Raw genomic sequence first — 22,603 nt, 5'->3', positions numbered from 1 at the left:
CCATCCTGCAATACCCCTTCCTCTTGTCTTTAGCTGTGAAAAAACCCCCAGAAGAGTCTGGGTCTGTCTTCTCTGTATCACCTGCAGCCACAGCCAAGTGCTGTTGCACTGCTGAGCCCCAGCAAGCTCTTCATGTAGAGATCAAGGTCTGGCTCATCCGTTCTGGAGCTTCACTCCTGTCAGTGGCCAGGGTCGGGATGCCAGTCGCTTTTCTTCAGAGAGCTCCCACCTGAAGGACTGCATTTCTCATTCAGCTCCCCTCATAAATAAATCACACCCTATACCCAGGACTATAAAATTATTATTAACAACACACTCTCACCCCTTGTAGTCCAGCACTGTGGGTGGCTTCAGTCAGTGTTTTGATGTATGCAGACAAGAGGCTCACGGGGCTGCATACCACAAACACGAACCACCCTCAGCCAGCAGGAGAGGTCATTGCCACGGCCAGCCCTTGCTCCTAGTCACGGAGGAGTTTTCAATTCAAAGGGTACAGTGGGGGTTGTGGGGTTTTTTTTGATCTGACTCACTAAGTTGGGTTTGGAAGCCTGGTAGTTGCTCAGAAGCCAGGAGCAACTGGAAAAGATGACACATAATGCAACAAGGTGACCACATTTCTCTGGGAAATCAAAGCATTCTCCCAGTGGTGGTGCTGTCATGATGGAGGCAGGAAAACCATCTGAAGAGCCAACCACTGCCCCCACACACATCGCAGAGGAGAAAACGCGTGGAAGCCTGGCGATCCTGCGGCACACATGGCGGTGCAGCGGTTTTGCACACAGCTGCGCTGACTGGCTTCCACATCCGGGGGCATCCGATGCTTCCTCGGGTCCCTGCTGATCGTGATTGTGCCAAGCAATTTCACAGAATCACCGAATCAGTTAGGTTGGGGAAGACCTCTGAGATCATGGAGTCCATCCTGTGACCGAACTCCACCATGTCAACCACTGAGTGCCACGTCCGGTCTCTCCTTAAACACCTCCAGGGACGCAGACTCCACCACCTCCCCGGGCAGCCCGTTCCCGTGTCCACCACCCTTTCCGTGAAGAAATTCCTCCTGATATCCCACCTAAACCCCCCTGGTGCAGCTTGTGACTATGTGCTCTTATTGCCTGGGGGAAGAGGCCGATCCCCACGTGGCTACGGCCTCCTTTCAGGGGGTTGCGGAGAGCGATGAGGGCACCGCGACCCCCGAGTCTCGGCGTCTCCGGCCCCACCGAGCCCCGCTCCCTCGGTCCCCATGGCAACGCGAGGGCGCGGGGGGCGGGGCTCGGCCGGGCGCTTCCGGGCGGCGCCGGCTGTGACGTGCCAGCGGGGGCTGACGGCGCCGCGCGGCCGCTTCCGGTGAGCCTGGGGGCCCCTCAGGGACGCCCCCCCGCGGCTGCCCCCGGGCGCTGCCCCTGCCCGGCCGGACACTGCCCGCAGCCCCAGCCCGCTGCCCCTGCCCGGCCGGACACTGCCCGCAGCCCCAGCCCGCAGCCCCTGCCCGCAGCCCCTGCCCGGCCGGACACTGCCCGCAGCCACTGCCCGCAGCCCCAGCCCGCAGCCCCTGCCCGCAGCCCCTGCCCGGCCGGACACTGCCCGCAGCCCCAGCCCGCAGCCCCTGCCCGCAGCCCCTGCCCGGCCGGACACTGCCCGCAGCCCCAGCCCGCAGCCCCTGCCCGCAGCCCCTGCCCGCAGCCCCAGCCCGGCCGGGCACTGCCCGCTGCCCCTGCCCGCAGCCCCTGCTCCGCCCCGCCTCGGGGGCTGCGGCACGCTCAGCTGTCGGTGAAGCCCGGGTCCTTCAGGGTCGGGTGTGGTGGAGGCGACCACCCTCACGACGTCGCCGTGCCTTGGGTGCTGCCCCAAGGGTGGGCGGAACCCAAACGTGCCGGTTAATTACTGCCCGGAATTAAATGGAAACGAGGTCTGTGCCTGGGGAAATGATGAGGCTCTCGGTGGAAAGCTTGAGCACGGCCTGCCGAAACAGGCGGTGAACGTCAGAAAGTGACGTGACTTGCTGTGAACTCAAGAGCACGGAGATGTGTGATGGATGTCGGGGATAGAACTGAGTATTTTAGCGGCCGTGTTGTAAGGTTGAGCGTGGGAAGAAACAGCTGCGGGAAGGGACCACGTTTTGTTCCGTGCTTTGGAAACGCTGCGCGCGTGTCAGCCTTGGGTTTGGAACATGCAGCATTCAAACTCGAGGGCTTTATCCTGTGGCAGGCAGAGCAGAAAACCAGCGACACTTGACTAATTTTTCATCTTTTGATATACGAGCAGGGACCATAATGTGGCATTGCAAAACAGAAAAAGGGGATTGATAAGGGTGACAGGCTGGTTCTCTGTTTTTGTTTTTTGGGGTTTTTTTTCTTTCTTTTCTGTTGCAATCATTCTTTTATTGGGTTTATTCTGTTCTTTCTTTCCAGGGAGTTTGGAATAAGCAGCTTCAGACAAACAGACTCCATTGAACCAAAACAATGTTTGCAGATTTGGACTATGATATTGAGGAAGATAAGCTGTGAGTATTTCTCTTGTCTTTTCCTGGTGTTTCTTACAATGGAAGTAGGATTTGCAGCTAAGACCTAATGAGAGTTGATAAATTTACCTCTGTGTGACACTTTGTGCTGAACATCAGCCTTCCTGTTCAGTGCTGATTTCTTGCTCCCTCTGGAGAGTGGGGATGAGGTATCACTCTGCTGGTGAGCAAAGGAGAATATTTGTGACTGTCCTGCATTTAACATGGAGCACTTGATTTGCATCACATTTATGCTGTGCAAGTTCTTCTCTCACCCCCGGTGAAACACTGAAGCATGATAGTGTTTCTTCAGTGCCTAGCCAAGGATGAGGGTGTCTCACCTCTAATCCTTGCATGCAATCCCAAGAAAAAGATGGCACAGAATGTCTCCCTGCTGGCCCATGCTGATGGACTCTGTGGCAGAGGTGAGGGAATGAATTCGGATGAATTTGGTGCCCATGATGTTTTCCATTTGTACTGACTCAGATACCGGAGTTGTTTCATATGCAGGCAGCTCTGCCCGCGTTCACTTATTCCCTTCTCTTTGTAGGGGCATCCCCACTGTACCTGGGACAGTGACCCTGAAGAAGGACTCTCAGAACCTGATTGGGATCAGCATTGGAGGAGGAGCACAGTACTGCCCCTGTCTCTACATCGTCCAGGTGGGCGCATGGGAAGGAAAAAATAAGCCATCTTCTTAAAACAGTGTTGGCTTGAGAGATGGGAAGCGTGGAAAGCGAGCCCTATGCTGTTTGTTTTTCTCAAAGTGGGAGATGACATCTCACTTTTCAGTGAAAAGATTTCCCTAATAGGTGTGGAAGAATTAAATTGAGACTGCTAGAATTATCCTTCTCCTTGGAGAGCATGTTAGAATTCACAGGGGAACAGTGTGACACTCCCAACACCAGGAAATCCTGTGCCCAAGGAGGCACATCCTAGGGGCAAGAACTTCCTGAGGGAACAAGATGATCAGCCCACCTCTTGGTTTGGGAAGAGGGAAAACTGCAGCTTCACCATGGTCAGAAATGGATCTAGTAGGAGGAACACGGCTGTTTGGTTTGTGCTCTTTAGCTCTGCCTTGCCCCTTCTCCTGACTGCGTCCTGTGCTCTGCCGTAGGTGTTTGATAACACTCCAGCGGCCTTGGACGGCACCGTAGCAGCTGGGGATGAAATCACTGGAGTCAACGGGAAATCCGTCAAAGGGAAAACCAAAGTGGAGGTGGCCAAGATGATACAGATGGTAAAGGTGAGAGGTAGGAGGGGGCCACTGGAGCTTCTGGGTCGTAGTTGGCAGCTTATTGTTCTTGGGTAAAGGGAGCCGCTGCTGCCTGCTTCCAGCACAGCAGTTTTGGGTTTGCTCTTTCTGCAGGGAGAAGTGACAATACACTACAACAAGCTTCAGGCTGACCCAAAGCAGGGCAAGTCTTTGGATATTGGTAAGACTGTTTTCTTTCTCCCTAGAATGTTAAAGTGATGCAGAAGGGTGAAAGATTGGTCCCAGCTAAAACCAAATCGTTTTCCTTTCTTGCTCTTAACTCAGTTGTTTTCAAATGGAAACTGTCAAAGAGAGTTACAGGTTTAAAAAAAAATCCTTCCCTGACATTTTGAAATAGGCTTGAAAGTTAAATCAAGATTTAATTGTTGTTGTGGGAGGCTTGTTTTTCTGTGCTCTGTTTAACATGGATGATGAATCTCAACTGCATAATAATTTAATTAATTTATTTTTAATACGTGTAAGTTAGGCTGATCTGTTTTGAGATGTACACAGATATGTGTCAATTGAAAGGCATTGGTGGTGATTTATAACCATGGGGAACCGTAATGAAATACCTGTCTACACTGAGTTTTGTACAAACATAAGTTTTATGGGAGACAGGAGAGCCTTTATTGCTAAAACACAGTGTCTGGTTTTGAACTAAGCCTACACAGCTGTCTCCTTCATATGGTCTGCCTTTCTCACTTTCAGCAAAAGGTATCCATTCTCTTTGCTCTCATTTATTTTCCTGGTGGTTATGGTGCTAATAAATTGACAGGAGTTCTGGAAAATTGTGAATAGTGAGATGGATTTCTGGAAAAAAGAAGTGTGATGAGAATATGGTATTTTCCAGAATGCTGTGCCTTCAGCTGAGTTCTTGGGATCTGCAGGCAGGTGTGCCTGTAAATAAAGGTGACTGAGTCATCTGGTTCCAAGGAGGGCATAGTAATTTGTGGGGTATGACCACCAAAGGCAGAAATTCCATCAAGAGGTGGCAAAAGGATTTAACTAGGATTCAAAAGGTAAAATTAAGGAAAGAGACAATGCTGAGCATTAAGTCCTGATTGTCTTTCAGCCTCATCTCCTGACTTCAGCTGAAATAATACAGTAGATAGCATAAGCAAAGTTTAGTTCTAAATATCAAAATAAGTGCTTTGCTTTTAGCAAAGTGATTGATTGGTACAATCTTCCAAGAGAATTGCTGGAGGTCTATTGATTGAAATATTTAGGATGTGAGAGCAGAGCAGATAGACAAGTTAGAAAACGTGTTATGCGTGGCTGGACCAGAGTGCCCTGTTTCTACGGTATTCTTTCTTCTTGCTGCCTTAATACTGAGTTGAGTGCAGTTTATCCAGTGCCTGGAAAACCAGTGAAACATGCTGGTGAGCTTTCCATGCCCGTGGAAGTGACCCTGATGCTGGTTTGTAACTTTGTTTTGGCCTTTAGTATTGAAGAAGGTAAAGCACCGGCTGGTAGAGAACATGAGCTCGGGGACAGCAGATGCCCTGGGGCTAAGCCGAGCCATACTTTGCAATGGTAGGTATTGTCCAGGAGGACATTTTCCTAATGGAATGCTTACTCTCCTGTGTTTGCCTGCTTTTTATTGTTGCTTGCATGGTCCACATTCTTTTCTTCTGCACTGCCTTGCTGTTGTGATTGTCTCTGCCCTTCTGAATGATACAGCCTGTCCTTGTGGCCACTTAAATGTTATCAGGTCAGATTAATTTAAAGCAGGGACCAACTTAGTGAATGCCAGTAGATGATGACCCCACACTATAAAATAAGTTTGCAGTCATTTTAAAAGCTTCTCATGTTGTGTCACAGGACAGGCATTACGGGGTGAGGGAAATTTGAACCAAATATATGAAACTGGTATTTTTCCCTATTTTTCCACCTAGTCAGGTCTTAACCATGTCCTGAATGTTACTGTTATAATTCTGTATTCTGATTCTTGTTTCTATTTAGATGGACTAGTGAAGAGATTAGAGGAGCTGGAGAGGACTGCAGAGTTATACAAAGGTAAACTTGGTATTCCATCAGGCAGCCGATGGGAGAGAAGGATACCTTCATTGTGTTTCAGTGAAGTGACTTAAATATTTTTTCTGGCTTCTGTCACAGGCCTGACAGAGCACACCAAGAGTCTTCTCAGGGCTTTCTTTGAGCTTTCTCAGACACACAGAGGTAAAGAATCTTAACAAAGGGAGCACAAATCTTTGACCTTCAGTTTCAGGAGTTTTTGTCAGTACTTAGATGTGTGATTCCCTCACTCAAAAAAACCAAGGGTTGCAGAAATGAGCTGTGAAGGGCTGCTGTCCTGTATTACCAGTCGTAGTGCTAACGCAGGCCCTGTCCTTCACATGAGACATTGGGGAAATGCCCTGCCAAACTCTGGTCTCTAGGGAATATGTAGCATCTTCCCCCAGCTAATTGTAAGGTTATGGGAGAGACTTCTAATACTGGAGACAAGATTTTTCTCAGTGCTCTCCTCTTTATTCATCTGTCTGTATTTATTCTGCTCATGCAGCATTTGGAGATGTTTTCTCTGTCATTGGTGTACGGGAACCACAACCAGCTGCCAGTGAAGCCTTTGTGAAGTTTGCTGATGCCCATCGCAACATCGAGAAGTTTGGGATTCACCTTCTGAAAACAATCAAGCCGGTAAAGAATTTAACCATAGGAGTAAAGGGTTTGGAGAAGAGGGGAATCTAGAAAGGCAGAAGACTGTCTTTAAAGGTGTGGTCTTAAAAGTTCATTCATTAAGGGAAGAAGGATTCTTGTCTGCTTTCCTTCAGGGAATTCTCTTCCTAGTGAAAAGAACCTGAGAGGTAACATAAGGAATATATCAACCTTATTCCTATGTCTTCTGCATATGGGTATATATCTCCTTCTGGGGATGAGGGAGTAGTCTCACTCACCAGTCTAGTACCTGATATTGGTACCCATAATGGCGTTGTGTCACTAAAAGATTTCAGGCAAGCAACCCAGGAACAATGTAAGAATTTCAGTCAATATATTTGAGTGAGAGGCTCCAGGGGATCTCTGCACTTAATTTAGCAAAGAGAGAATTTAAGTGTTGATTTGGGCACCACTTTCAGGACTGTTTTTGGATGGATGATGCTGGGTCATGAAACTTTGAATCAGGGAGAGCTGTTTCCAGGAGCAGCTGAAAGTAAAATGAGTCAAAAGCAGATGAATCCAGGTGGAAGTGAGGCAAGCATTTCTAGCACTGGAGCCACTTGCCAGTAACAGTAGAGGAGGCTCTAACCATTCTGAGCCATGATCAAATGCTTTCTTTCAAATATGCTGGAGTTCAAAGAAGAGTTTTGAGGCAGCCTCATGACCTGTGCTGGGTAAAAGGTTGCACTGGAATTGTAGTCATGTTTTTTAGTGTTAATTCAGCAAGAGGGTGTTTCCCTTGCAGATGCTCACTGACTTGAATACCTATCTGAATAAAGCTATTCCTGACACAAGGCTGACTATCAAAAAATACCTGGATGTCAAGTTTGAATATTTGGTGAGCTGCTTTTTTTTTTTTTTTCCCTAAGTGGTGGTTGAAATTAAGTTTTATAGAATCATCCTGAGAGTCACATCTAGCCTATATGATCACATATGCATCCTTCCATAATCCATGAGAGAATGCCCTGTTTTTTCTACTGCCAGATTACTGCAGTATCAGATTCAGATACCTGCTTTTAACTTAACACTTCTCACTGGTAAGACAGATCTTACAGTACCCATATGACTTATTTTCTACATGACCAGAATTATTTCCTGATATATTTCTAAAGAGTTCCTCTGCAACTTAGACTCTTGAACTCCTCTAAAGAGCTCCCCCTTACATATTTTTCAGGTGATTTTGGATACTCTTTAGCCAAAGTAAACAACTATCAAGTCATATTTGCTTTAATTTAGACCTTGCCTTTTTTTTTTCCTCCTTCATTCCACTCAGCCCTCATTTTCTACCCAAAAAGGGTAAGGTTTCTCAGTGCACCTGCTCTCTAATTGAAGGAATCTATTTCCTTTTACCTGTTGAGAGTAGTACTTGGAGCTGCAGCCCTAAGGCAAGGGAATATGGCAGAATCTCTTCCTACATCAATCCTCCCTGCAATTAATCCTTTTGTTTCCCTCGTTATTTATTCCCATCTTGTACTTTTCTTGTACTGTCTTTTCCCAAAGAGTAGATGAACACAGGACTTTTTCCCACTGTGCTTTCTTCAGAGTCTGTCCACTGAAGGAAGGTTTGGAATGGTGCAACCTCACGGGTATGGGTGATGATGAAGTTGTTTCTAATTTTTAATAGTTCCTTCTTGTTTTGCCTTTTTTTTAATCTTTAATTCTGCAAAGTCTTACTGCCTGAAAGTCAAAGAGATGGATGATGAAGAGTACAGCTGCATTGTGAGTATCAGTACAATTGCAAAAGTACTCCTGTGCCTGTCAGCACCCAAACTAGGGAATGCATCCTAAGGAATTACATACATTTATTCTTAATGTATTAGAAATAAGGGATCCTTAAATGCTACCTGGGAATCACTGCAGCTTGTTTGCTCAGTGGTTGCCTTTCTCAGTGTTTAAGTACTATTAGGTTATGTAAGGAGGATTAAGGTGTTATCTTCACAGATTCCATTTGTGTGTAGTGTACATTAGACTATTAGTGTATCATTAAGACCTGTTTCTTAGAAATGGAGATTTAGCTTCTCTGTAGCAAAATGCATGTGAAGCTGCATGTATAAGTGAAGGAAATTGATTAAAGGATATCTCTTAACAATAGGAGGTTTATAGTTTAGAGTTTAGGACTTTAATCCTTAACAGCTCTGTTTAAAATAGCTAAAGGTATCCCATAAATTCCAGTTTCCCTGCATAAAAGTAACATCTTTTTTTATCCTTGGTATCAACCTCAGAGCAGGCATTTGATTTCTTGGAATGCCCAGTTCCCAAGTGCCAGGCAGGAATCAAACTCCTATCACAATCTTTCATTGTATGTTTCCTTCTAAATGGGAAGGAAAGAATCCCAGTCTTGCCCAGCAGAGCGACACCTTTGGGGTTTGGCACGTGCAGAGTGTGTTAGGGAGCCATGGTCCGTAGCACAGATTTTTCTGTATGTTGTGTTTACAGGTCCAAGGGAAGGATGCTTCATTGCTGACAGAGGTAGCCCTTTCCAGACTTTTGCAGGACAATGTATAGGTCCCTCCTTGTTGGTTTCCAGCATTGTGTCAGGATGGTTGTAGATACAAGAGGGTTCCCTGTGTAGATACGTAATTCATAATGCAATCCATACAGGGAAAACTTACAGAGGAGGGCAGAATTTTTGTGTGCTTGATATAAACTTGTTGTTAATGCCTGTCTTACTAGTCCAGGTAAGAAGCCATGCCACCTCTCCATGCTGGGCTGAAACGTGCCCGTCCTTTTGTATTTGCCTAGTAGTGATGCTTTTCTTTACCATGGTTGGTGTGTGTTTGGCCTTCAAAGTGGCCCTACTGACTGCCAGGTTTTGACATGCTCAGTGTTCCTCCTGGTTGCTGCTTCCTGACAGCAGTTCCCATGTGCCTGAAAGGTCTGTCATAACCCAAGGTCATTGTGAGTCTACACTGGTAGGCAGACTTGTGTGCCAGCACTGCTGTGGGAGTCTCTAAAATGGCACCGTGTTTTTGGCAGGCTCTGGGTGAGCCTCTCTACCGGGTCAGCACTGGGAACTACGAGTACCGCCTCATCCTGCGCTGCCGTCAGGAGGCTCGCACGCGCTTTGCCAAGATGAGGAAGGACGTGCTAGAGAAAATAGAGCTCCTGGACCAGAAACATGGTGAGTGACACTGCTGAGTTCAGCAGACATGACTTTGGCCTTTGTGTTCCTCCTTTGTCTCAGCTCAGAAGACAGCTCAGTTCTTCTTTGCTGAAGAACTCCTTTGTGGCTGTACCCAAGACATCAGCCCTGAGGGGCAAAAGGGGATTAATGTGTAGGAGATGGATCTAACACTGGCTTGATCACAGCCTTCACGCTGTTTGAGAAGGAAATTTTTACACTTTTTCCCCACAAAATGTCTCCACTGCAGTGCAGGACATCGTGTTCCAGCTGCAGCGTTTTGTCTCCACGATGTCCAAGTACTACGACGACTGCTACGCCGTGCTCCGGGACGCGGATGTCTTTCCCATCGAGGTGGACCTTGCCCGCACCACTCTCAGCTATGGGCAGAAGGACACGTACACAGATGGGGCGGAAGAAGAAGGAGAAAGCGAGAGAGAGGGTAGCGGGAGGGAGGATGCAAATGGAGAGAAGCTCATTGATGATGCCTGAGTGTGTCAGCATGGCCAGAGGGAGGACTCTGCAGACTTGTGAAAATGTGTATTTCACGTGGCCGTTCATCCTCCGCGATTTCTCTGTGTGTCCGGCCTGGGATTCCTCCTCTGCTTTGGGTGGGGTAGCTGGTTGGACTGGGACCAACCTCTGCTTTCCTCTCTTTTCCTTTGCTTGTTTGCCTGGGTAATTCTTTTTGCCCCTGGAAACTTCTGCTACTCAACCTGGGTACTGCAGTGGGGGGAGGAAAAGCCACTCCTACACCACCATGTTCCCCTGTGCAGGCAGGACTCTGCTGAGCACGTGGGCAGCACCGCTCCTCTCTGGCACATGGAAGCTGGTTAAGGGTTTGGAGATGATTATAAATGGTGAGAACAGCCCACTTCCGTCCTCCCCTTGTGCTGTGGGGAAGTGTTAGCAGCACTGCTTGCTGTCTTCAAGCTCCTTCTGAGGATCCACCTTAGGACTGTTGTGGAAATAACCCATCTTTAAACTAGAAAGGGGACACAAAGCCGAGTGGAGAGAGGAAGAGACTTTGGGATTTTTTTAGTGTAAAGAATGACTAGCATGCTCTCCTCTCTGCACAACTATTTTGTGCTGCCTCTGGGCCAGCCAGCAGCAGTAGCTATCCTGCCATTCCCCAGCACAAGGGAAGGGGGGAAAAGGAAGGCTGAGGTAAGTGGGAATGCTTTTTTCCTCCTTCCTTTCTCTTCGCCTCCCTCCACGCCTGTGGGCCAATCCCAGATGCAGATGGCACTTTCTCTGTTAGTGGGCAGCACAACTCCCGGGAGTGGTGGTGTTCTTAGGCCAGGGGTTTTGACTTCTCTGTCATTACATTCTAGTGGTTGTGGGAGGAGTTATTTAAGTGCATTAATTTATGATCAAGATGTTTGTTTTTTTTTTTATTTGTGTTTCTCTTTGATTGTTTTTGGAGCTTCTTCATCTGTGTGGGTGCCTGGAAAAAAGCCATCCATGGTCAAGCTGCTCTGGAGAATTTAAACAGACTGGTTTAGTGACTATTGTCTGTAATAAAGAAATATGTGACATTTCATTTCATGTCCTTCATGCCTTTCCTATGAGAGATTTGTTTGCTTATCCTCCATTGGTTTTAATCTTAAACTATAATCTTGGGAAGATGGGTGTCATGTGCTGGCCATTTTTGTCTTCTCCTACTGTGCATAATCTCTACACCAACCTGGGGTGGTCAGTGCAGCACAGATTTCCAGAGGAATAGAGTTATAAATGCTGTATCGAGGTCAGTCCTCCAGTAATACCAGCTGCTCTGCATTTTAGCTTCCCAGGGGAACACCACCCTTTTAAAGGCTGCCAGGTGCCTCAGTCCCTCCAAGGTGGCATCTCTGTTCCTGTCCAGGGCCAGCTTCTCCACACAGCTCAGCTGTTGCATCACAAGCTTCAGCTGATGCTTAAGTCCCTGATCCTCTTTCAGAGTTGTTTGTTGGGCCAAAACACGAAGCAGTTGAAGGGGAACGGGAAATGCTTCAGCAGAGTCTGTCTGAAAGCCACTGAAACCTAGTGTAAAGCAGCATAGCTGGGTTTTTTAGGAAGAGGTCTGGGAATCTTGCAGCAGTGTCTGTAGTGAGATCTCGGACCCTGAGGGCTTTTATTTGCTTTTGTGAAAATAATGTAGGAGCGGGAGCCTTAGTGGGAAATGTTGGCTTGTGACAAGGAAACAGAGAGGACCTTGTTCTAGTGACTGGCCTGGCTGACAAGGGCAGTTGTTTTCATGCTGTGGACCTTGGACCTCTGGGAAGCTGTAAGCTCCTCTTGGAGGGCATACTAGTGAATAAGGGAAACCCAGCCTGGGGTTACTGGGGAAAGAGCTGCAGAGCAACTTGGTCGAGCAGAAACAGCGATCTTTCCTTGTTGGGAGGGAAAACGAGCTTTGGGAGCACTGGATTAATGCCTGCAGGGCCCCAGCACCCTTGCTGCTGCTCTCATTCTCCCAGAGCTTTGCATCTGGGGGTTGGTATGGGGTTTAGTCTTGTTTGGGATATTTCTAAGTGAGTTTGAGTAGGAAAAAGCCCAAAGTCACCGCTACGAGTAGCTCAATATCAGATCTAACACTGGTGTTAGCTATGGTGGGACAGAGTACAGCCTCATGGGGTTTACCTTCTCCCCTCCAATTTCCAGTTCTTCTGTCTCTTCTTACACTGATATTCTTCAACAGCTTTATTTTGCTCATAATTTACTGCTGTTTTTTGTTTGGCAGCACCTAGAATGAAACCCTTTCCTTCATGTCCCCACACCCCTGCTGTGTTTAAATGGCTTAATGGATCCTGCCAAGTACCCATTAATTTGTAGTCAGTCTGGTCTGGAATGAAACACAACTTTTGGTGGCCCAACAAGCTGCCTTCCCTGTAGCCCTCTGCTTAGTTTTTGATCCCTTGTTACAGTCACAGGTTCCCCCAGGGTCTCTGAGGTGAAGCAGTTCAGGAAACCGGAAGAAAGAGCTTTGGCCAGGGGTGTTTATAAAAGATCCAGTCCTAAAGCAGATTAGAAGTGGTTTAAGCATGCCAGGGAAGGTTGTCCTCTCTGAATCTAGAAATCCACCACAGCAGCAGGGGGTGAGGAGGTCATGCCTGCTTTACCACGTGCTCCAACACCCTTGTTAGCAGCATTTGGGGACTGGGGCTTGTCCTTCTACCTTACCTTTGATTCCTTTATGTAAGGAGGTTTTCTCTATTTAAGAGGAAAACACAGGCACGTCTGATGCCATTCCTGCTCGGTGGATAATCGCTTAGGACATGGTTATTTACCTATCTCGAAACCCCCGCCCCCACAGGGGCCAAGTTGTTCCCTTCACACGTCAACAGGGCTCACTTGAGCCTAGATAAAGCTGGCTTGGTGCTATTCCTGTCAGTGAGGCTCCGTGCTGCAGCTGCACACCTAATGGCATTAGCCTTTCTTAGGTGTCGTCTTCTTGTGCTTGAGTAGCAGCCTCTAACACAGTGCTTCCCTGCTTGGGGAAGCAGCATCAGGTGTCACTGCCCCAGCTTTACTGTCCAGGAACGATGTGCCGGGCAGAGGTGGTTGGAGCTGGCGGCCTCCTGGTTCGGCAGTGCCCATGGGAGGCATTGCAGAGAGCCTGGTGTCTACCCCCATGCTGGTGGCCCCTGGAGGTGGCCGGGTGGTAGCTATGAGTTACACCAACTCCTAAAGGTGCTGCCAGTGAGACTGACACTATCCAGACCATGGAAGTGGGGTGAAGGAAACACTGACACCAGAACAGAGCGTACCAGATCTGATTACAAAGAGTCTCTAATTGTTTGTGTTCTGTATTGTGACAATGCAGAAGGAAAAGAAGAGTCCTTGGCAGCCTCTTCAGAAGACTTTCTCCAGGGTTGTTTTGAAAGTGAGGAAGAAGATTATTATTTTTTTCTTTTTGGTGTTTGGGCTTCTCTGAGCCTGTGTTGTACCAGCATGGGTGCAGGATGCAAGCAGACGTATCACTGGGTATGTTGTGGACATATGTACATAAGGACCAGTTATTCTTATACCTCTCCCTCTTATTTCTTACATCTGCCTTTGTCCCAGCTTTCTGCTCCCTGCATCCCACCTACCCTCCCATGCTGAGGTGCTTGCAAACAAGGCCAGTTTTATACATCCCTGTTCTTTGCCCTGGCTAGAAACTGTCCCTCTCCACCATCTGGTCAGCGTTGCAGCCATCTCGTGCCAACACCTCCCCATCCCCTGTGGGACAGCCGCCTCCCTCCCCTCTCTGCTCCTCTGCCACGTGGTTGGCCTCCTCGTTGGCCACCACCACGGCGTTGTCAGTGCTGTGGGCCGGCTGGTGGTTGTCGCTGCTGCGCTCCTCGGCTTCCTGCACGTCGGACTCTGCTTCCTCGGTGTCGCTCCCCGCTCCCGCAGAGGGGTTGTTCTCTGGGGGAGGCTCCTTCTTCCCTCGGTTCAGGCAGCAGTAGCTGGCGACACCCAGGAAGAGGGCGGAGAGCACGACCTCTGAGCCCGCCAGGTAGAAGATCACCTCATAGTTCTTGAGAGCATCAACCAGGCGGCCTGGTGGTTGGAGAAGACATGAGATGGTTAAATTTGGCCTATTCACTCCTGCACGGACAGCCCAGTGCAGGCCATCCAAATGCAAATGCAACATCTGCATTTGGCTGAGGACCCATTCCTCAAGGGAGCAGTAAGAAGCCTGAATACCTAAAAATCACCCTGGGAAAGAGCCACACTGTACTTCCAGGGAAAGTACAGTAACAGTGCATGGTTGGTGTTTTCCCTTGTTTAGACAAGCTTAAATAATTGTAACACCTTGATGGCGGGTCATCTTCTACTTGCCAAGGTGGGAAAAGCCTCTCATGATTTGGATTGGCCAGTCTCAGAAAAGAAAGTTTGAGATGCGTTACTATTTCTTAAGCTATTATATCAGGAAAACATTCTGAAGGGAAAAACAAATTTCTCTTTTGCAGAGAAATCCCTCTGGTTGTCCCACACCTGATGATTTCTGTGCCAGAGATATTCTCAATACATTTTCTGAATCCACTGGGCTGGCAATGGAGGAAGAGTTCCCACTCCTTGGTGCTGGAGAGCACGAACAGCTGCCTTGCTGTGGTCAGGATGCAGCTGTGGAACCACGCTCTTCATCCCGGTCTCACATGCTCCCAAATGCACATGTGACCCCCAGTCCCTGCTGTGCTACAGAACCAGCCCCAGGACACGCTGAGGTGCCTCCCGGAGCAGTCATGGGAGGCACGTGGCGAATTCCTCGGAGGTGAAAGTGCCCCTGTTCAGCCGAGCCGGATGGCGAGCGAGGAGCCTGCGTGCCCCGGCGCGCGTGCGTGCGTGTGTGCGGCTTATACCGTGCCAAACCCCCTTGGCCCCACGGAGTGGGAAGCAGCTCAGGAGGATTACACCAAACAAAGCCACTTTGTTCAACCCCCTTCTCCCAGCCGAGCACTGTTCTCCCCGAGTCCAAGCCGTCAGGATTGTCAGAGCGCTCGAGCTTCCTGCACCGGGGGGGTCCTACAGCCCCCAACACGACTTGGCTGCCCCCAGCCCGGTTCTTCGGTGCCCCTGCACTGTCCGTGTGCCACCATACGTGCACACAGCACCAAGGCACAGCTGAACTGAGGCAGGAGGGCTGAGGGATTCCCTTGTTAGCACCCCAGTGGTGGGCCTTGCTCCTTGGGGCAAGGTGCTGTTAAATCCTCCTCTTCACCCAATGATCTCCCTGCAGCTGCCTCCAAGACACTTATTTCTTTACTTTCCCTGGCCTGGGACTGCTGACTGCCCCACAGCTTATAAAGTGAGACATGAATTATTGTTAGCATTTCAGAGGGTCCTCTCTCAGCTGCCAAATTTTACTTGAGAACTGGTTGGAGATGCTGAGGGCAGGTTTTACTCTTAACTGGTAGTTTGTGCTGAAGAAGAGACCATTCACACAAAGGTCTTCAGCGATGGGCTTTAGCCTATGTGTTACAGCTGAAGGAAGGGAGTGCAAGAAACAACAGAGTGGTTCCTGCCTGGGGATTTTCCATAGTCTTGTCCCTGACTCTTCCTTGCAAATCAGGAAACTGCAATTTGTTTGGAAATAAGCCTTGGGCATGATTTGGCTTTTTCACATGTGATCAGACACTTAACATTAATCTACACCAACCTCCATTCAACAGCCTGTTTTTATGGGCTGTTTGTGAGGCATGGACCTTACCAGGGGCTGTGACCTAGACTAGACTGCTGAAAAGCTGTGAGTGTCTTAATCCTCTTAGAAAAATTACCAGCAAATGCCTCAGGGGACTGTGCAAACTGTTTTGATTTGACTGACAGCAAAACACCTGTGCCCTGGAATTGGGATCAGAACAAATTGAGATCACTGTTCACAGTGCCAATCAAAAGGCCATGGACACCAAGGAGAATTTGAGAGACACGTGTTTAGTCCTAATGAAGACTCTCAAAGGTTTGTCTGCAGCATGTGCCTGACCCTCTCCTTAACATGATTCTATGCAACGTTCGTAGTGAAGGCAGAGATCAGCCCTCAGCTTCTAGAGCAAATTTAAAGTTGAGAAATAGGGTCTTTGTTCAAGTGCAGTGTCTGTGCCCAGTACCTGGAAAACAGTGGGGCAGTGGCAGCCAAAAGAATCACCTGCAGCAAGACACCTACCTGCAGAGGGTGGGCCGATGAGCACGGCAAAAGCCTCGATAAGTAGGACCAGCCCGATGGCGCTGGAGAACTTCTGGGAGCCGACGATGGCCATCAGCACCTCGAACTGCAGTGCCCCCACCATGCCGTAGGAGATGCCAAAGAAGACGCAGAAGATGACCAGCCCCGTGTAGTTGCTCGCCCTGGCACTGCAGATGTCTGTCAAGCCATTGAAGAGCATGGAGAAGCTGAACAGATATGCCACGTGCGGGCGGACCCACTTCAGCCCTGCCACCATGCCACAGGCTGGGCGGGCAAAGATGTCTATGAAACCAATGATGGAGAGCAAGAACGCGGCCTCTGTGTCCGGAACGCCTGTGTCCTTGGCATAGTTGACCAGCAATATGGGGGGCACAAAGAGACCCAAGACCAGGATGAACTTTGAAATAGTGTAAATGATAAACCCTCGGTTGGAGAAGATACTAAAATCCAGAAGCTTCTTTCCTTTCTTGGGCTTCTTCTTGGCTTTCTTGCCTTTCTTGGTTCCATCAGTGGTGCTGATTCCCTCCTCTGACTTCCCTCCGATGGGCAACATCTCCTTGGCTTCATATTTGTCCTGAGCTTTCCCCATCTTCCTCTTCATGCCCATATCCAGGGGTCTCATGACTGCCCCACAAGTGCAGCAGTTAAGCAGAAGGCCCCCCATGATAAGGAACCCTCCTCGCCAGCCAAACTTCTCCAGCAGCACTTGCCCCAGTGGAGAGAGGGAGGAGAGGAAGACAGGGCTCCCAGCAGCAGCCAGTCCATTGGCGAGAGGCCGACGCTTGTCAAAGTAGCTGCCCAGCATGATCAGTGAGGGCTGGAAGTTCAGTGCCATACCTAGACCTACATGGAAGTGAGAGCCAGGAGGGAGACATGGAGTGCGAGAACATGAGATGTGTTTTGCAACAAGCTGAAAACTCCCCTCAGACTATCCTAGTCCTGAAGTCCCATGATGGGATGAATGTATTCCTCCCAAGCCTCTGTGCCTTCATGTTGGTGGATTGCCCCTGCAGAGGATGGGCTAAACCAGCCTGTCCACCTGCAGTGGGTTTGAGTCAGGTAATTGTGCTCACACCTAGGCACGACCTGAGCCTTACACAGGAATTCTGCCTCTTTCCCCTGCCATTCTGTACTGATGCTGCCTACCACAGTCACCACGATCACTGAGCACCACTCAGGTTTCTTCTGTCTCTCAGCCTCAGGCCCTGGCTGTTTAGATCCAGCAGATGCATCCTTCACAGGTGCAACATTCAGGACTAGGTGCTTCCCATAGCATGTGCAAATAGGCGTGGTAGACCTGATACTAGACATGGCAGTGCTAAAGGGAAATACGACATGGTTTTGGCTCTTGCCCAGGTAAGCCTGTGTTGCCCCCAAATCCCAGGGCTCTCACCTGTCAGCACACCAGCTGTCAGATAAAGCTCAATGATATTGGTGGTAAAAGATGCCAGGATCATCCCAGCAGAAGCTAGCAGCCCGCCAATGAGCATCACAGGCCGGCAGCCAAACTGGTTCACCATGATGCTGCATACTGGTCCTAGGAGGAAGCAGAGGAGACAGAGTAGGTTACCAGGAGGAGACAGGACAACTGGGAAGGGGCAGGCAGCCCAAGCTGGGCTCTCAGGGAAGATGAAGCTGTAATGATGGAGCTCACTACTTGGCTGCTTAGGTACACATCTGTTGGGCCTCTCCAAGGGAGAGAGGCTGGTGGTGTGGAGGCTTCTGTTCTGCCCTGCCTTTGGACCTCTATTCCCTGGCACTTGGTGTGATAGGAACAGCACTTCAGCAGTGGGAGCAAACCCTGTATCAATTGTCTGGGATGTAGGTGGGGTAACCCCTGAGGTCTCCTGGGGCAGAGGAAACAGGGATATGAAATGCAGCACACTTCCAGAAGAAAAATGGTAGGACAATTGTATTCTGCATCATGGTTCATGACCAGGCCAGTGAGCACGAGGAGAGTCCATGGGGACTCTCACGTCTGGGCCCATGGCAGAGTGGGAAAGGTGTGAGTTGAGGAGGGGAAAGTGTCTAAGCATCACCTGTCCCATAGAGCATGGCCAGCATGATGGAAGAGATCCAGGCTGTGTCACTGTAGCCCACGTGGAAATCTTTCATGAGCTCCTTGAAGTAGACACTGACGGCTTTTGGGAAGGCATAGGAGAAGCCGGTGATCACAAAGCAGCCAAGGAGCACAATCCAGCCCCAGCCACCATCTGGGGGCTTCACAGGAGCCGGGAGTTGCCCTTCTTCTGGGTCAGGTCTCCCCATCTTCTAACCTAGGAATGGAAAGGCAGGCTGGGAGGAAGTAGGGAAACAGAGAGAGAGAAAGTCTGCTGGTGCTGCGAGAAGAGAAAAGCAGAACAGCAAATATTTACTACAAGGTTTCTCTCCATGCCCAACATCTCCAGGCTCCGAGAGGGTCATTGGGGGCCACATCTGCTCTTTGTACCCTGATCCTGCCAGGTGAGGTGAGATTGCTTTGGGATGTGAGGTCATGCCTCAGCTGGGCAGAGGTGGAAGCTTCCCCTGAGACGGGGGCAGCCCAGAGCTCCATAACCCCATGTCAAACACAGCTAAGCATTGTCACGGCTCCCGGCTGAGCCTGGAGTGCTGCATCTGATGCAGCATCAAGATCTGCAACACACCCCTGGCTTCATATCCAGCCTTGCCTACAGATGGGGTGAGGCAAAGATCAGCAATGTTAACCCTTTTTGCTTCCTAAAATCTGCCTTTGAGCCTCTCCCATGCTGGTCTGCTCCAGTGGGGAGTCCTCCAGGACCTGCCCTGCCGCAGAAACCTCCAGCAGTGAGGCAAGGAGATCCATTAAGCCCTCTGCTCTTTCCTCTGGGAGCCCCCAGTGCATGGCACTCTCCTTCTCCCTCCCCTCACCACCATCAGGGGCCAGATTTCCAAAATAGGTGAAGGGGGAGAGCACAAAAAACCGGTGTTTATTTGCATGCCAGAGAGATTAGGGCTCTGTATGTACATGGAGGGGCCGGAACAAAGCCTAAGTGGGGAGAAGGAGGGAATTAAAGGGGATGTCTTGTGAGTCGTTCTCAGGGCTCTTAAGCTGCCCAGGAATTTTGCTCCAGCTCACTGCTATGGGTATGTTTTTCATTTCTCCCTTACGTACCAGGTTTCTGCCCCTTCCAGCACCATTGGCCACAGTTTCTTTGTCAGCCAGGATTATTTCCACGCCTGCATGCAATGCCTTCACTGGACTTACACTACACCTGCTCCCAAGTACATTAGACAAGCATTCTGCACTCCTGAGCTGGGCTTTTTTGGGTCCAGTTTGTCTCCTATCACTGACTTGTGGCAGCACACTCCTAGCAAGGGCCCTCTCTCCTGCCCGGCTCTCTTGGCTGAAGGACTGCAAGACGGCAGCAGCGTCCTCATCTTTTGGCACCAGCAGCTGTGGGAAATGCCAGAAGTCATAAATGGACTAGAGAGTGCCAAGGGGACAGGGACTATCTTATGGATGTGACACACATAGCTAGAAGCAGGGAGCTTTGGATCTGGGTGCCTGTCTCAAGGAAGTCCCTGTTCTTGGTGTCCTCCATGCAAAGGGGGTGAGTTGAGCTGATTCCCATAGTTGCTGTTGCTCTGAATGTCAGAGAAGTGCAAACCCTTCAGACAAAATTGTGGATGGCACAAGCTGGGGCAGACCTCAGGCAGAGGGCAAGAGTGGGCTGACTCCACAGCCACCCTCAGCTTTACCACTCCCTCCCCTCTCCAGGGGGCCTTTGCTCCTGAAAACAGAGTGCAGCACTCAGATGCCTGCCACCACCATGGGCCCCTGCAGCAGAGTTCCCCAAACTTTCAGGATGCTGTGAGTCACAAAAAAAGGGAGCTGAATCTGGCTCTGAGCATGGACTGGGGCAACTCTTCTGGACGGCTGTTTCCTAGCAGCTCTTGGGTTGAGCCACTGGGGCCAGCACAGGCTACTCTAATCTCTCCCTCCCAGCCCAGCTCTCAGGGACTGTGGCAAGCAATAGAGACATGAACTGAAAACAGGGGGCTATAAAGATATTTTTAAGGCAAGGAATCCCTACAAGGAAGAAAAGAGTAATGATACACTCTCCAGCTACCCTTCCTCCCCCATCTCACCCTTACTGGTGTTTTCTGGATCACTGGCACCCTGACAGCCAGACTGAATAGCCTTGCTCAGTTTCTGCCATTTTGCCCACTGCTCCTGTCCCAGCTCCAGCTGACTGACAAGCTAGATCCAGCTGTACAAAAGGTGACCTGCTGCCAAAGCACAGTGATTTCTCAGTCAGAGCTGGTGCTCCACCACTGCACCATCTGCTGCACGTAGCTACTTCAAGTAAGAGCTGCCACCAAACGTAGCCTGAGACTTTTTATCCAAGCCCCTCTCCCAGCCTTGCTTTTCTTGAGCTCATCCTGCACCGCAAATTAAATGAATCAATCAAACCATCGCAATCCATCTTTCCCTCAACCCTGCTGCTCCCTGCCAGCATCCTAGCAAGAAAATATTTGTCTGTCTGTGACATGCTCTTCAGAGATTTTGTAGCACCGCCTGTCAGTGATAGCCCACAGCGTCTGATTTTGAAGAGCGCGTTAGACAAACATCTGTGAGTACTTGTTTGGGTTTGGAGCTGGAGGGCGCCTCTGCAGAAGCCACTTGCTCCACGCGAACAGAGCTGTACAGCAAAGCGTGAAAGCTGCCTGCAGCTAGATGTTGGCTGAAAATTATGGGGTGCACCAGAGGAGCTCACCTGTGGAGATGCCTCCAAGGCCAATATGCCGTAGCACAGCTCTGCTGGAGATTTATCCCAGCTGTGAGCCAGGCAGTTCAGAGCTGCCTCGCTCCTAACACCATGACACACACGTTTGTCTGCTCACAGCGGTCATGCCACATATCCTGGTCCTGCCTTTGCACGCTCTACAGCTCACTATCATTTTGTCCCCAGTTAAGGACCTTTATCCATGGGTAAAAACACCGTGTGTGAGTTCACATGCGGCTAAAAGCTCATCAGCATGGGCACCTGCCCTTCTCCGTGCATCACGGAAGGTGGGCCAGCGCAGGCACTGCCACTGAACTTCCTGCAGGTGGCTGCAAGAAGACTTGTGCTGACACCAGGAAGCACAAGGCCAGGCTGGAAGGGTGAAGACCACAGCAGGCTCAGCTGTGGTTGCCAGTCCCTGGACACACACAGAGAGCCCAGTGCAGCCGGCGCTGGATAATGCCCAGAAAATCCCCACTGCGCTTGACAAGCTGCACCCAGGACGGTCCACATAAATGCTCTTAGTGCCTCCACACAGTACAGCTGGGGTGGGCAGGCTATTTATTGAGTGCAAGGGCCACGGTTCATGCCACCAGCCTCTCCAACCCACAGACAACCCCCTGGGAAAGCATTTGTTAGAGCATTAAATGAATGCAAGCCCAGGATGAGTTGTTCCTATCGGCTGCTGGAGCGAGTGTGCCAGCATCCCTCCACAGCACTGACCTGTGCAATGCAGCAATGACCTCCTGAGCACAAGCTGATCCTCCAAGGGTTGAGCAGATCCCTCAACAGCGCTTCCTTCTCCCACTGGTCGCACTTCCCGGCTCTGGATGAGGGTGCCTGGTTAGAAGGTCCTGCTGGATCTTTTCTCCATGGTGGGCACAGGACGATGCCTGCAGGAATCTAGCACCCGTCGAGCAGTCTCTTGTGCTCCACTCCTTCTGTCCTTTGGAGCAGCCACGTCCTCACAAGACAGCTAATCCCCCTCTCAACCTGCTTTCCTCCAGTTCCAGTGGTGCCCAGCAAAGCCGTCTGTGGCAGATCTGGGGGGACACCCTGTGTGGGGCACTCCCTTGCCTCCTGTGGGTGCAGGCAGTGTCCCACAGCACCCCCAGCGTGGATGTGGGTCAGGAGCTGCTTATGGCTTCAGGTCGGCAGAGACTAGCAGGTGCTGAGCGGGCAGAAAGCACTTCTCCACTTTAAGAGGCTTTTCCAGCCAATGGGGACGAGGTGGCTGCCTGCCACAGCCCGAATCCCCCGGTAATCCCGCTGCCCAGGGGCTCCTTGCATTTTCCCCAGCAGAGCAGAGCAGGGCAGGCTGGCAGGGATAGATTCAGTCGGAGGCACCAAGACCTGAAGAAGCAGGGTGAGGATGAGGGGTGTTGGGTGCTGGGGAGGGAGGCAGTGGAGGAGAAGACCATGTGCCCGTGCTTCAGTAAGGGGCAAAGTAGGTAAAGCTGCTGCTTCTGAAGCTTCCTCAGCTGCCAGCCACGATGGAGAAGCGGTGTCAGGGTTTTGCAGGGCATGTGCCCATCAGAGAAGTGAGACAAGGTGGAGCAGCCAAGGAATCACTGCCAGCCGTGGCTCAAACTTCCAGATCCTGCCCACCCCGGGCAGCTCAATAACCTCCCCTCAAAACCAACCTCCCCAGCGGCTG

General features: G+C 50.1%; 2 protein-coding genes across 6 annotated transcripts; one reads left to right on the top strand and one right to left on the bottom strand.

The window, feature by feature from the left end:
* The first annotated feature begins 272 nt into the window (after window positions 1-272).
* PICK1 (protein interacting with PRKCA 1) lies at window positions 273-11,092 on the top strand. Of its 3 annotated transcripts, none has more exons than XM_038154860.1 (13): window positions 273-1,344; window positions 2,409-2,500; window positions 3,048-3,159; window positions 3,615-3,743; window positions 3,867-3,933; window positions 5,199-5,288; window positions 5,718-5,771; window positions 5,871-5,933; window positions 6,277-6,410; window positions 7,174-7,266; window positions 8,097-8,147; window positions 9,405-9,549; window positions 9,800-11,092. In XM_038154860.1, the coding sequence occupies exons 2-13, from the start codon at window positions 2,460-2,462 to the stop codon at window positions 10,039-10,041; spliced, it is 1,221 nt and encodes a 406-aa protein (XP_038010788.1). In that variant the 5' UTR covers window positions 273-1,344; window positions 2,409-2,459; the 3' UTR covers window positions 10,042-11,092. The 3 variants fall into 3 exon arrangements, with proteins under 3 accessions (XP_038010788.1, XP_038010790.1, XP_038010791.1); XM_038154862.1 differs by lacking the exon at window positions 273-1,344 and adding an exon at window positions 1,632-1,906; XM_038154863.1 differs by lacking the exon at window positions 273-1,344 and adding an exon at window positions 2,013-2,075.
* Window positions 11,093-13,302: 2,210 nt separating this feature from the next.
* On the bottom strand, window positions 13,303-22,137 carry SLC16A8 (solute carrier family 16 member 8). Of its 3 annotated transcripts, none has more exons than XM_038154859.1 (5): window positions 21,670-22,137; window positions 18,238-18,537; window positions 17,592-17,735; window positions 16,178-17,041; window positions 13,303-14,076 (listed from the first exon to the last, which is right to left on the bottom strand). In XM_038154859.1, the coding sequence occupies exons 2-5, from the start codon at window positions 18,464-18,466 to the stop codon at window positions 13,685-13,687; spliced, it is 1,629 nt and encodes a 542-aa protein (XP_038010787.1). In that variant the 5' UTR covers window positions 18,467-18,537; window positions 21,670-22,137; the 3' UTR covers window positions 13,303-13,684. The 3 variants fall into 3 exon arrangements, with proteins under 3 accessions (XP_038010787.1, XP_038010786.1, XP_038010785.1); XM_038154858.1 differs by having other exon boundaries at window positions 18,238-18,493; XM_038154857.1 differs by having other exon boundaries at window positions 18,238-18,474; window positions 21,670-22,135.
* Window positions 22,138-22,603: the final 466 nt, after the last annotated feature.

The sequence above is a fragment of the Motacilla alba genome, chromosome 1A, assembly GCF_015832195.1.
Source record: "Motacilla alba alba isolate MOTALB_02 chromosome 1A, Motacilla_alba_V1.0_pri, whole genome shotgun sequence".
Classification (NCBI taxonomy): Eukaryota; Metazoa; Chordata; class Aves; order Passeriformes; family Motacillidae; genus Motacilla; species Motacilla alba.
This window is presented reverse-complemented; position numbering and strand designations above follow the sequence as displayed.